General features: G+C 32.4%; 1 protein-coding gene across 1 annotated transcript in view; it reads left to right on the top strand.

Moving 5' to 3' along the window:
- The window catches only part of spz6 (Spaetzle domain-containing protein 6), a 74,065-nt gene extending 60,031 nt beyond the window's left edge, over window positions 1-14,034 (top strand). Inside the window, exons 2-6 of the mRNA XM_072532581.1 lie at window positions 719-987; window positions 4,007-4,123; window positions 8,649-9,044; window positions 11,222-11,399; window positions 13,185-14,034. Coding sequence (XP_072388682.1) covers window positions 719-987; window positions 4,007-4,123; window positions 8,649-9,044; window positions 11,222-11,399; window positions 13,185-13,400 — 1,176 coding nt within the window. The 3' untranslated portion in view covers window positions 13,401-14,034. The remainder of the gene's footprint in view (window positions 1-718; window positions 988-4,006; window positions 4,124-8,648; window positions 9,045-11,221; window positions 11,400-13,184) is intronic.
- Window positions 14,035-14,178: the final 144 nt, after the last annotated feature.

The raw sequence follows: 14,178 nt of genomic DNA, 5'->3' as shown, positions 1-14,178 counted from the left end.
TCACTTTTAAGTTTATCTATGTTTCATAGATTATACCACAGAGTTCAGATTGAAATATCCAGAGAAATTTTTTTTAAAAATGTTTAAAATCCCAAGTGGTAAATCACTCGGTATACAAATAAGAAAATAAGATATAATTATTTGCAAAAGGTAGCAGTTTGATAGACTCGAAACATTTGAAATGTGGATATATTAGCAAGTGTTGTGAATACCTTAGAGTGCTAACACCACCAACTTGGAAGTTTTGGATTAAATGGTTAAAGAACGTGAGCTGATCTAAATCCTATCTTGAAATATAAACGGGAAACTGCATAATTACATGTAATGATCTTCAACTCATAATAAGAGAGTAATATTAAAGGAAGACGTGGACCAGGGAGCAGACGCCTGGTATAAAAATATACGAGACTTGACAGGCGTGGGCTTGCTGAGTTGCTGAGTAATAATAATTGTTGCTGATCTTTGAGAACAGAGGGTACTCGAAGAAAAAGAAAGTTCACTTGAATAATTTTTATTGTGTATAAACAGTATTACGAATAAGCATATCGTATTTGTTTGACGTAAGTATGTAGCGAAAGAAAAATGTGATAGTGGTTATTATTGATGTTATTTTGTTATCTTTGAAAAATTCAAAGATTTTATTATATAATTATTATTCATCATATTTAACAGATTTTTATTATTATTATTATTATTCATTATATTACTTTTATTTCAGATTTTACTATTACACTATTGCATACACCTGGAAGCGGCCGATAATGATTTAGAAGATCCTCCTGAAGGTTATTACGCATTTATAGAATCTCCAAACGCTGAGCCTCCAAGAGTGCGCCCACCGCCTTATACACATGTGCTTGTAGATTGCAGAGAAGATGATTCAAGATCCCCTCAAGGTTCCTTATTCAATCTTTGTGGCGACCTAAATAAAGGAACTATTCCTAAAAACCCCATGGGACAAAACGTTTTGGGCTCTCCATATCCATTGTAAGTGTTTATACTCTCGTTTTATTTTTTAAAAGCATATTTAAAAGACTAGGTCTCTAATTAAATGATTACTATTATATGTTATAAGGAAATATCAGTAAACAATGGGTTTAATGAACAAACAATAAATAAAAATTTAAATCAATAACTACCTAAGAAAGCCCTGAAATTAGTATTTCCACCACCAGAGAAAAAAACCCAGTACCTTCTGCTCGATTACATATACAGGCAAAATATCAACAACAATAGCAAAACACACAAAAATGAAAGGACTAACATCAGCTTTTAGAACAAACAACAACTTGGGCAAATATATTAAGAACAACAAGAACCAAAAGGAAAAGTACTTACCCAGTGTTGTATACAAACTTACATCGGTCAAACTGGTAGAACTTTTATCAAACTTATAGCAGAACACAAAAGGCCTTTCAATAATAGGAAAACATATTCTACGTACGCACTTAATCTTCTAGACCGTAATCATTCTTTTAATGGCCAATTTAAAAGTCTTCACTCTCCTTATCTTATTCAAATCATCGATCACATCGTTTTGAAATGACAGGTAATGAGCCTATCAAGGAAACCTATCATAGACTGCGAAGTATATTAAGTAGACCTTGTATATTCTTTAAAAGTCTTGAACTGGAACTAGACATGTCTGCTGAACAATTATAAGAGGTTGTCATGTTGGCACTCGAAAACAATTTTCCGGATACAGTGAGGAATTTCAACAGGAAACTGCCCTTGAGATTCTGCAAATCAAAGGATAAAACTCAGATGGAAATTTAATTTTGCCAAAATATCAGGTACTTACGGTGATTATCGCAAAAGCTCTGATGGATAAGGAAATGAGAAGAGAAAAAAGAGAATCGTGGAGAAGGCATTGGGAGAAAATAGAAGAGACTGCATAAATGCCAAGGATCCATACGTATAACCTCATTCCAAGAGAAGTCATGTGAATACACACAAAATGACGAAAAGACCCTGAAAGATCTTTTTAGAGTATACTTTTAAAATTTGCACGGCCAACAGTTGCTATTTTGTGCTCAATCTACTCCTTAAATCCACAATTATATTGAGAAATTAAACTCTACAAAACAATAATATCCAGTCTAGTTCTAACATATAATAGCCCAGTCCTAACATATGGTTCAGAGACCTGGACTCTAACAAAAAGTAATGAAAACTTGTTAGGATATTTCGAAAGAAAAGTACTAAGGCTAATCTATAGAGCAGTGAATGACAATGAAGTGTAAAGAAGTCGATACAGAGACAGTGAATAACAATGAAGTGTAGAGAAGTTCGAACTTTATAGAATATACTAGGAACCAGATATCGTAAAACATATTAAGATAAGACGGTGGGGGTAAGATTAAGTGGATAGGACATGTAATGCGGATGGAACGAAATGACCCAGCTAGAAAATCGCTCCTTAATAGACCTATTAGTTAGAGAAGATGAGGAAGACCCAGAACAAGGTACCTTGATAACATCGATGAAGACATGAGAAATATGGGAATACGTGATTGGCGAATGAAGGCGATGGATAGAGAAGACTGGAGAGAAATTCTTGAGGAGGGTATGGCCCAGGCAGCGTTGTAAAGTCAGAATAATGATGATGAGTATGTTTTGGAAAGCCAACAGGTGATGCTGGATGCATTTCTCGATATAGAGCATTCAATAAAATAACTCTTCTACGAAGTAATCACAAGAGCGATTCTCCTAAGAAGAAGAGACGAAACAAGCTGCAAATTGATACAATGCATACTGAGAATATTTATGATATACATAACGCCACTGGGGATTACAGTGTCAGTAAAGGTAAACAAATGCTACTTGCAGGTGGGGAATTTTAACTTTTTTCTTGCGGCATTTGCTCATTGATAGATTGATAGCTGGACTCAGCAAAGATAGACCTGCAGATGACCTGGTCACCTTAGCCCACGGCAAAATTAATGAAACAGTCACACATAGAATGTAACAGATTGGCTGTACATGCAGAATGAACTTTAAATGTAGGGTATAGAATCAGCTAACAAAAGTCCAAATTCTTGAAATTTAACAGAAAATTGAATTCAGAGAAATTGGAGAGATATATTGCATTTATAACATGGCGGTAAAACCAATATAGATCAGTGGTATGGTTTGCCAAAGATGCAGCAAAAAGTTGCCATCCTCAAACTTACAAGGTGCAAAGATTTGCTTATCTTGGGATTATAGGGGCACTGAGGGGCACACCAACAGCAGTTATTGGTCCTCACTTTTTATCACAACGTTATAAGGGTAAGGCGAGAATGGAATATTATAGAGTGGAGAAAACCTGAGAAATGTAATGGTTAAGACATATTAACGTCATAAATGAAATCTGTGTTACCGAATGAATGATAACTTCTGATCACATGGTAAAAATGTACAGGAGATAGATAGAGTAGGTACCTTTCCAAGTGGATATCCTAGAGATGTAAATTTTTTATTTAACTAGAGTAATATACCTCTATACTTTATAGTCTTGGCAGAAATTTATGCAATCTTGCACTATTCAAGATAAATTAACATGAGGGCTTTCGGACTGAAGGGGATCAATATATTCACAGATAGCTGTGTGTTTTATCTAGAGCGAAGAACTTCTCGGTTGATTTTATTGTAAGGCTAAGGTTTGGTACAAATACTTGACGAACAAGTACCAGAGACTAGTAGCGTCGATTAAGTAGAAGAAGAACAAAAATCACTTTCTCTACTCACTTAATTTTTTATGTTTAAATTTCTGTTTCCTTTAACTGGAGCCGAGCTTGAATTTTTTTATATTTCTTAATGGCATCTAACATCAATATATTTATGTAAGTTTATTTATACATATATACTGAATTCAACTATAAATGCAATAAGTACAGTAAGATCTTAAAATATTGATGAACTCTTGTAAAAAATTACATCACTGACTTATAATAAATATACCAAAAAAATTGATTTATTTACGTTGTATAACCGAATTAGTTAATATTTTTACTTTCATTTTCAGTGAACTGATTAGAAACATGACACTGAAATATCTCAGCCGAACGTTACCAATTCTTAAGGCGGACGAAACCTTACCAAAAGTTGCACAACTACAAGACGATTACATCAGCCAAAATAGGTTAGTATAAAATGTATGAAACGCTGACTTAAGATTTAAACAATGGCCTAAATATATGCAAATAAGGAAGAGGTTGCTCGGTACACTTTTTTTGTTCTTTTATGTAGGTACTGCATAAAAATGTGGCGAATATTAAATGTATCGAATGAGATAGTGAGTAGGTGAAAACTGCGTAGGTGCAAAAAAATTATTTATTCTGAAAAATTATTGTTTAAAAAAATTGAAATACACTGAGTCAATCTTTTTCAACCTGAACGTACATACTGGAGCAAGGGATTTAAAACTGTAAATAGTGACATTTACTCTTTAAGGCTAACTGAAAGTCACCCCCCTGAAAACAAAATTGTCCGGACTGTCTGGTATTTCATAATATCATTGATTATAAACCACATATTATTTACGTAAGTAAATATATTAACGGTAGGAAGTATTTAAATCGTCACCCTTTATAAATATTAACCCGGCGCCAGTGTGGTAGACTAAAATGTAAAAACCTGTGTGGTGGGGTATCAGATACCCCAAAAAAAAATTGAAATAAAAAATCGGTTGCCTGTGAAGTCGGTTTTACGGGCGAATATTTTACGTGACAACGTCTTTTTCTCGGTAGAATATTTATTGATATAAATATTATTAAATTGCACAATAGGAACAAGGAATTGAATGAAAATAAGAATTGCACAAATTTTAACTATAGAAATATATTTTGTTTACTAAAACATTGTACATGTAAACTTAAACTTAACTAATTTCTATTTGAGTGATTTTGTTGAGGATAGGACGATGATAGGAGAAATATGAAATGAAAGGAAGTGTTTCTGCTGTAATGTGTCTTGAACGCCAAGAACGCTCGAGAAAGACAGAGACACAAGCACGGAAGCACGCACCGATTCAACGCGCCTAATTCTCTAGTGCTGCGCGCGCAGCGGACCGATCATGTTTGAGTGGGAGAGAGACGCAAGGCATTCGCCGGTCCGGCGGGCCTCTCTCTCGTTCGGTGACTCACTGTAACAGACGTGAGCGAGCGTTACACTTTTTCATGAATGACTCCGAGCCACAACCTAATTTAAGACGTTGTCACGTCAAAAATAACACATCTTTAGAAAATTTATATTTCAATATATAACAAACTTAAATCAAAAGGAACTAGTGTTTAGAAACAAATTGCAAACTAAATACTTGAATATTCCAAAAAAGTCTCATTTTACAGCATAAAAAACGTCACACTTATTTTTTCTCGATTATAAAAAAGATGAGAGAACTAGTAAAAATAAATGAATGTTTGGAAAAACCATAACATACAGAATACATTTTAATTGTTTTTAGCTCATACATAATAGCAAGAATCACAATGCACCACTGAATGCTCTAAACATATAGCTTTTTTACAAATCACACAATTATAAAAGGTCTTTCTGTCATTTTTTCTCATGCAAACATTACATCTTTTGGCTACTTTCATTCGTTTACCTGATTGCACTTCATCATTTGTTACAGTTCCTTCAGGATGAGCTTGTAAATTTCGCGAAAGCCTTAAGTTGGTAGACCGAATTTGCTTGTATTCTGTTAGTAACTGTATTGCTAATAATTTCAAAAATTCCCTTCGTTTTGACTGAAAATCTCCAGTATTTTGTTGATAAATTACTCTAGCATTTATACCTGCACAGTTGAGTATCGTATAAAAAATTATAATGGGTCACCTTTTGCTATTACGTGAAACATCGTATGAAGCCGACAATTCATCTATCACATCTACCCCACATTTTGTAGCGTTATAAAAAGAAATTATTTCTGGTTTCTTACTTTCGTCAGTATTATCGTCAATATCAGCACCATCTTCTTCTGCAGGTACCGTCTTCGGTCAAAACACCTTTGCCTTCGACGACTTCGTCCTTCTCTAAACTCTAAATTCACTATTTGGGAGAGTGATTCATCGTTTGAAGGCGTAGAAGTGGGGAAAGACGTATGAAAATCCAGTGGCGTACACTCACTTTTATTTCAACGTTAATTATATTATATTGTTTAAATATTATTGTTCAAAATAGGCCACAATATATTTATCTGCAGGTTTTTACTGAAGTTTCCAACTCTATATCCACAGACCGTTTTCAAAGATATAAATTATAGTTATATTTATTTTATTTGTTTATTATTATATATTTATATATTCTTATATTATTTTCTTTTTTTTTTTCTTAACTTTAAAAACGGTCTCTGGAATAGAGATCGAAACGTCAGTAAAATAAACATGTAAATAGATGTATTGTGGCTTATTTCCAACATTCTCCCTAAAAATACGGAATGCCACAAGCAGAAAGCCACAGAAAAATAAATATTGCTATCATTTGTATATTTGAAAACGATTTCTTTATATAGAGATCGAAACGTCAGTAAATTAAACATTTCAATTAAATATATTGTTACTTATTCCCAACATTATTTCTAAATATACAGAACGGCAAGCAAAAAGCCATAGAAAAATAAATATTACTATGACTTGTATATTTGAAAACGATGTCTTTATATAGAGATCGAATTATCAGTAAATTAAACCTATAAATAAATATTTTGTGGCTTATTTCATACAGTCTCCTAAAAATACAGAATACCACAAACAAAAAGCTATAAAAAACAAGTAATTTTGCAGAAAGCTTACTGATGCCACCCGGCTGTCGCGGAAGTTACGCTAAAACGTCTTTTGACGTGACCCGTCCTTAAAGAGTTACACAATGAAATGTTTTTAAAACAAATTTTAAGACAGTTTCCACACCACCCGAGAGGTATGTCTTGTGGCGCGTTTCTTTTTTTTTAAATGGGTGTTCGCCAAGAGCCATATTGTCCCATTAAATAAAATAAACAAAACACTTAAACAGTATAAAAAAAAACAATTTTTTTTGTACTGTTTAAGTGTTTTGTTTATTTTGTTTGAGATTTTTTTATCCGTATTTTCAAAAATCTCCTTTGTAGTATTTCGAGTTTAATCAAATCAGAAGCATATGTTCGATCTCATGCTAAAATGGTATATCTATATCTAAGACGTGATTCTATAAAAGAAAAATATACTAATATAAAATATTTAAGTCAGATAATAATATTAAGAATATTGCTAAGATATCGAAATCTACATAGTAACAATCTTAGAGTTTTACGCGAGTAAAAATGAGTTTTAAGCGAGATAATCTAAATAAAATAAAATCGAAAAATAATATGAACTAAATTATAATGAAACGGAACAGTATAAAATAAGTTTTATCCGAACAGAATAGAACTTAAAATGAAAACGCACTGGAAAAAATTGCAATATCTCGCCGTCTATGGCATGCAGAAAACATTTTTTTTTATATACTGGGGATGCTCGAGAAAATAATAATAATAGAAATAAGAACGTTTCTATTTTCACCTCCCGGAAAAATCGTAAAATCCTGGAAAAATAAATAAATTAGTTTTTTCCATAAAAAAGTTATTGCATTTTACTATTATTTCTTAAGAAATATTTAAATTTTAATAATTAATGTATATTAGTTGTGAATAAGTTTTTACTAACTGCGAATTAATGGTTTTAAAATAATTTTTTAAACGAATCTTTTTGTATTTTACAACAATAATTAATAATAATTATTACATACTTATATAAATAATATACATTAATTAACAAAATTTAAATGTTTCTTACGATAAATATTGTTTAAATATTCTTCTAAATAATAGTAAAATTAAACTTTTTGATGAAAAAATTTAACTAAGCGATTTTTCCGGAAGGTGAAAGTGGCACAGTTCCTAATATTTTCTCGAGCTACCCCAACTAAAAAAAAAATTAATATGTGTGCCATAGAATCCGAGATATTGTAAATTTTCTCAGTGCGTTAAAATTTGAAATTCTATTCAGTAAAATTTAGACCTTCGTTTATAATAGCTTCAATTTTAAGCTCTTAATGTTAATAAACAATGAAATCTTTTTCTTTACTGGCCTACTAGGTGAAAATTTCCAAATCGGCGCTTCAATTTTGGAGCAACCAATTGCATGTCCAGTTGTTTTATCAAATCATACCTGTTTATTTTTCTATTGTTGCGTTATAATTAATACAAAATATATGAATTTACAGAAGATATACTGTAACTAAACAAATTGTACAAAAGATTATTCCAGGTTTGTTAACTTCATTGTCAGTGCTCTCCCTATGATGCATCCACAGGATGTATAATGTATTACAGGTTTGTTCTTTTTTGGACATAAGACAAATGCGTCATGTCGTTTGTGTATTCATATTTAAATGAACCCACTTCTCTAGTTTTATTTGATAAGAACTCAGTTAGTATTCCCTTTTGTTTTTTTTTAAGTTTCAGTATAATACATGTTTCTTTATTTTAGAACATGTACTAATTCTATTGGTGAAAACCAGCTATCTGCAATTATGTTTCGATTGGTGTTGAGAATAGGTTTTGCAAGTGTGAGAATAGATTGCGTCTTTTCCAGTGTAAAAGTAGGCATTACTATTATAGCTTTCTGATGTAATGGTATATTTTACAGTTTATACACCCAACATCCCAATGACAGGAGTGATCGATCAAAACGAAGTGCAAACTCTACAGATCCGCCAGTTACTACAGTACCAGCAAATGTGACATCAACTGCTCAGGTTTCCTCAAGACAAGCGAGAAAGTTCTGCGACCAAGGAGGAGTGTTTTGTATGCTTTACAAAGCTATAAACGGTGAATCTAGTGGTCCTGCTACTTCTCAACTACCATTAGAGAGAAGGGACGAAGCACCCCTTGCTCAACCACGGTACGAAGGACCTCCTACTCCTTGTCCAGCTAAAGTTGAATATGCTACGCCTGTTTTCGCGAAAAATTACCAAGGAGTTTGGAGATACGTAGTTCAAATTCCTTATGAAGGATACTTTACTCAAACAGTTGAGGTTACCAGGTAAGTAATATTGAACTCATTTTTTCTTTATAACTACTTCAGAAAGTTGGAAGACAATTGTAACAATAAAACTTCAACTAACGTTAAATGCAAATCTGAAATATGAGTTTGGCAGGGACAAATAAAAGAGAGAATATTAACTAATCAATATTTATTATATATATATATATATATATATATATATATATATATATATATATATATATATATATATATATATACATACATATATATATATATATATATATATATTTATATATATATATATATATATATATATATATATATATATATATATATATATATATATATATATATATAACAAGGAAGCTGAAGCTGTTTTCAGTTCATCTCAGTTTAGATCTGCCTCTGGTTCTTTTGTCTGGTCGTATCAATTCCGTTATAACTCTTAACAGATTGCTATTCTCTCTTCTCATTACGTGTCTATACCATCTAATTCTCTGTGCTTTTATTGCTGTATGAACTATGTTCTCTATTTGCTTCTATTGAAATATGTTCTCTTGACCAATCCATTCCTGTATTTCGTGATTCATCCATTGTTTTCCATCCTCTTCGTTTTCCCTCTTTGGTTCCAGTATTTTTCTCATAATCTTTTTCTCAAAAACTTTCAGTTCCTCTTCTTCTGTTGCTGTTAGTGTAAATGTCTCTGAAGCATATACTACTATTGGTCCTATGGTCGGTTTTAGATTTTCATTTTTGTGATCTCTAAATATTTTTTTATTTCTGTAGAACGCTTTATTTCCCGCTTGAATTCTTCTTTTCATATTTACACTTTTATCATTCTTTAGGCGAATGGATCTAGTAATCCGCAGTTATATTTCCAACCACACACACAAATACACTTTTATTTTTTCTGTTGACTAATACTCTCAAATAGTTGAACGTTACAACCTCTTCGAAGCTGTGTGCATCTTTTGTGAGTTCTGTCATTTGTGCCTTTTTTTCTTCCTTACGTTTATGTATTTTGTTTTCTTTTCATTTATTTTCAGTACACTCAGTTTGGCTTCGTTTTCTATTTCTTGGAAGGTTTTCTTTAATGCCCTTTTATCTGCTATGGTTCGTATTTATTATACAGAAATGAATTTAATATTAAGAGAATAGAAGCAAATCCTGCCTAAAGCTGTACACAATGTGAAAATATTATTTTTGGCATTATTGTTGCATATATTATTGGCTTCATGTAGTTGGATAACTTGTTAGATGTAGTTAGTGTGATTGTTGGCTTCAGATGCTCGCTTCAATGTAAGGTGAATGTGTAGATTTTAATTTTAGGCAGAAGTTGTTTTTTTCTCATAGTAGCGGCCATGCTACTGCAGTTTACTCCCTATGGCCGATCATGTGGTTAGGGAAGTCCCTTCCGAACAAGGGAGGGAAGAAAAATTTAATCAAGACGTAAAACGAAAAACCTTGTATTAGAGACAGCATAGATGTTAAACATTTCATTATCATGTTTTACCAGAATTACAAGTTATAGAAAAACATTTTTTTTAAATGGAAAGAGTCGATGGCAAGAATTAAATGAATATAATTATTATTAAAAATGTTAGTTAAAATGATTTAAAAATAAAGATCCTACATGCATATACAATATACAATAGGTTATTATAAAAAATATACTGAATATTGGTGAAATATTAAATATAAAGAAATTATCATTAAATGAATTTTGGGACTAAAAAATCATTTTAAATATATGAAAGATATACATAAAAACAAGCTCTCATTTCTGCATTATGATTGAAGTGAAACTGACGTGACAGAAGATCAGAATTGCCAACAGACAAATAAACTACATGGACTTGGAAGTAGAGCATAGACACTAATAGACAGTTAATATATGTCTATGGAATAGATACGGGGTATGGAATCGAAACAAGTGGAAATTAAAATTGAATAATATAAATTAGACAGAATATTTCGTAGACAAAAGGTTGAGCTCCAATTGTTTTTAGAAGAAAAATTGTAAAACAAAACAAAAAGTTAACAAATGATTAAAATAAAACAAATTTGGAATAAAAGAATTATTTGAAGAAAAAAAAATAACCATATGACGTTTTTAATGTTACAACTTGCTATCATAATTGGATTACTTATTAGAAGAAAAAACACTGAATTTTATACACATAAACATTAATCTTATTTTTTACTTATTGTAGATGTTTACAAGCTCGCTGTCATTACTTAGACGGTGGATGTTTATCGAGTCCAAGATGGTCGAGTCTCTTAGTCGCAGAAATTTACTACCCAGATACAGTTTTGAGCAGCAGCGATACTGCAAATCCACCAAGAAGTCCTGTTGCAGCATCTCAGCCACCTTCAGTTCAAGATTTTCAGGTAAACTATTTATTATTAACGAACAACAATGTTATTGCGTTAAGAAATACTAGTCGGAATAAGTGTTACTATAATAAGTTACGAAATAGTACAAATTGTATTTTGATAGTATTAGTAATAAAAATGGGTAGCAAGTGGATAGGTACTTCTCTACGATCCCGGCAGGAGATAGATCTACCTGTGCTACGGAAATAGCACAGCTTCAAATGCGATCTCATGGATTTCCCCAACTTTTCATCCTCAGGGACAACCATGTCCAAATCCGAAGCATTCCCATCTCCACCCTTTCCTCCCTCCACTTCTAAACTCACCAACACGCACTAGCCAAGCCTGGAGTATTAAAGGCCTAAAACCCAAAAAGTTATTTTCCATGAAAGACGATACTACTGAACCGCTCTCAGTCTCCGGCGGCTCCAACACCCCCCAAGCAAGGTAGTGATTGGAACAGGTTTGGAGCAGAGGGTGATAAGAATCCCTTTTTAAAGAAAATTTTATTTGAATTTATTTAAAAGTGAAAATGTATACAAAAACACACCATAAGAGACAATTTTAAAGTAAAAAAAAATATAAAGCCTAGTTCTGCAATATTAATGAATGATAAATTTGGCTCAAGATACTAATGTCCGTTCTCTTGTTCAGAGCGTTGGGGTGTTTCAGTATCGAACACATTTCCAAAAACCGCCTTTTCACTAGATTGTGTTCGTTGCCAAGAATATTAACTTCGTTAAAGTCCACTTTGTGATTTGAGTTAATAGCATGCTGAGCAAGAACACAAGTATGCTTGGATAGGTTAATATCACTGCGGTGTGTCGTAAGACGCCCCCTCAGTGATCTCCCTGTCGGACCGATGTAACACGAGTCACACTTAGCACAAGGTATGTGATAGATTTGGTTTTAGAAAAAAAATTTCTGACCGTCTTCGGCATTCTTAATTGCAATTTTAACAGGCACGTTATTACGTTTGTACAGTTTAGTAAGTTTTTCAGTAACTTGAGGGAAATAGGATAACGAGGAGTAATGGGTAGTTGGAGTCCCAAGTACAGTAGGTTGACAGGAGTGGCAGTTGAGAAACCTATTGGAGGCCATTGGTTTCCTATAACTTGTGGTTAACATGCAACTACTACTAGCTGTACAACTACTTCAACGTCAATGCCGGTAACTTGACATTCGTTTTCCGGTTAGAACTCTTTAATTTTGAGATACGCCCCAAAGTGAAGTATAAAATCTTTTTTAAATGTTAACTTTGTTATAACAACAGCTCTGTGCCGGTGTGTTTTGTCAATTTTTTGTTTTTATCTCTACACCTTACTGTTAAAAGTTTTTTTACGTGCAATGTGACGGGTTTTTATAGTGCTTCGTAGTAGTTTTTATTGATTTCCTTCATTTTTAAAGTAAAATTATTTCTCGTTGTTACACAAAAATGCTACTACATATGAACATTTAGCTACTATTTTAACGCCACTATTTTAATATTTTGACCACGGTTACTAAGAGAATCGTGTGTTTGTTTTACACCTTATCATTCTTCACTCACCATTCATTGAACTGATGAAGCTTGTAAATACAATAAGCGAAACGTCTTCAAATATAGCAACGGAACTGTGATTTCCTTTTATTAATTCTCCTTTGACCGATATCCTCGTGACCAAAAGATTTAGTTCTTTTGGAACTTACTCATTGTATATATATATATATATATATATATATATATATATATATATATATATATGCAATGTTAAGTTGATCATACTTTAGCAATAACTTTAATAACTTTAATTGTTTTAGAATTACCAACAGTATCTTCACAAAAGAGCCGGTTTGCAGCCTATAGATGCTGGAACAACACAAAGACCGTCATCTCAATGTGACGGCATAGATGCATTAGGATGCTTCCAAGTACGACTTTACTACGACTGGTTCCTTATACCTGGTTCCTGCAAGTGTTGGCGCCCCGATTACTTCAACAAATACGTTAGACGAAAATCAAATACTGATCTGTAAATTAAAGTTTAATATAATCTACTGCTTCAAACTGTTTGGTAAAGAGACAAAATGTGTGGTAGAAATTTTTTTAAATATTAATGCAGCGTGTCCTTCATTAAATTTGATTGTATTATCATGGTGCGGTTTCAAACAAACTTTTAAATATATTATGACACGTGAAAAATTAACAAGCAACATTACATCCAAATTTAAATTGAACGGTAAAGGATTCAAAGAAATTGTTTAGTCACAGTCAACAGTGGCATTTCAAAAATAATTAAGTTTTAAATTAAATTATTACTAAGAGTTACATAAAACGAAATAATGCTTTTTGTAGATGTCATTGGTCAAACAAATAATATCTAGTCTAAAACTTTCCAGCACTCGAACTGCATTTAATATCACATACTGAAACTATGTCACCCTAGATAGACAAATATTGTAAGTACTCATTTTTGAATAGCAGCTAGTAAGTAAGTGAAAGTTGGAACGTTGTAACTTACAATTTCTCAGCTAACCTACAAACGTTCCCAACAAGTTTTCTTTCTCTGTTGTAAATCTCGAATTATTCGCCCAGTATCGCAGCCAATGTCGCTACTTCGCCTCTCTCTCTCTCTATCTCTCTCTCCCTCTGCTCATGCCCACCTTTGACCTCTACCTTCTGTCTGTGAGATACCAACAGGTTATATGACACTTTGCAGTATAAGCAGTTATCGTTCTCTGATTTTCTGAACTTTTCAGCGACTTCTGTCACTGCGCAATTCTCTTCATCTTATGTCATTCCTCTTACGATATT

This window comes from Diabrotica undecimpunctata, chromosome 5, assembly GCF_040954645.1.
Source record: "Diabrotica undecimpunctata isolate CICGRU chromosome 5, icDiaUnde3, whole genome shotgun sequence".
Classification (NCBI taxonomy): domain Eukaryota; kingdom Metazoa; phylum Arthropoda; class Insecta; order Coleoptera; family Chrysomelidae; genus Diabrotica; species Diabrotica undecimpunctata.
Note: the sequence above shows the minus strand (reverse complement) of the source record. Positions and strands in the feature narration are given on the sequence as shown.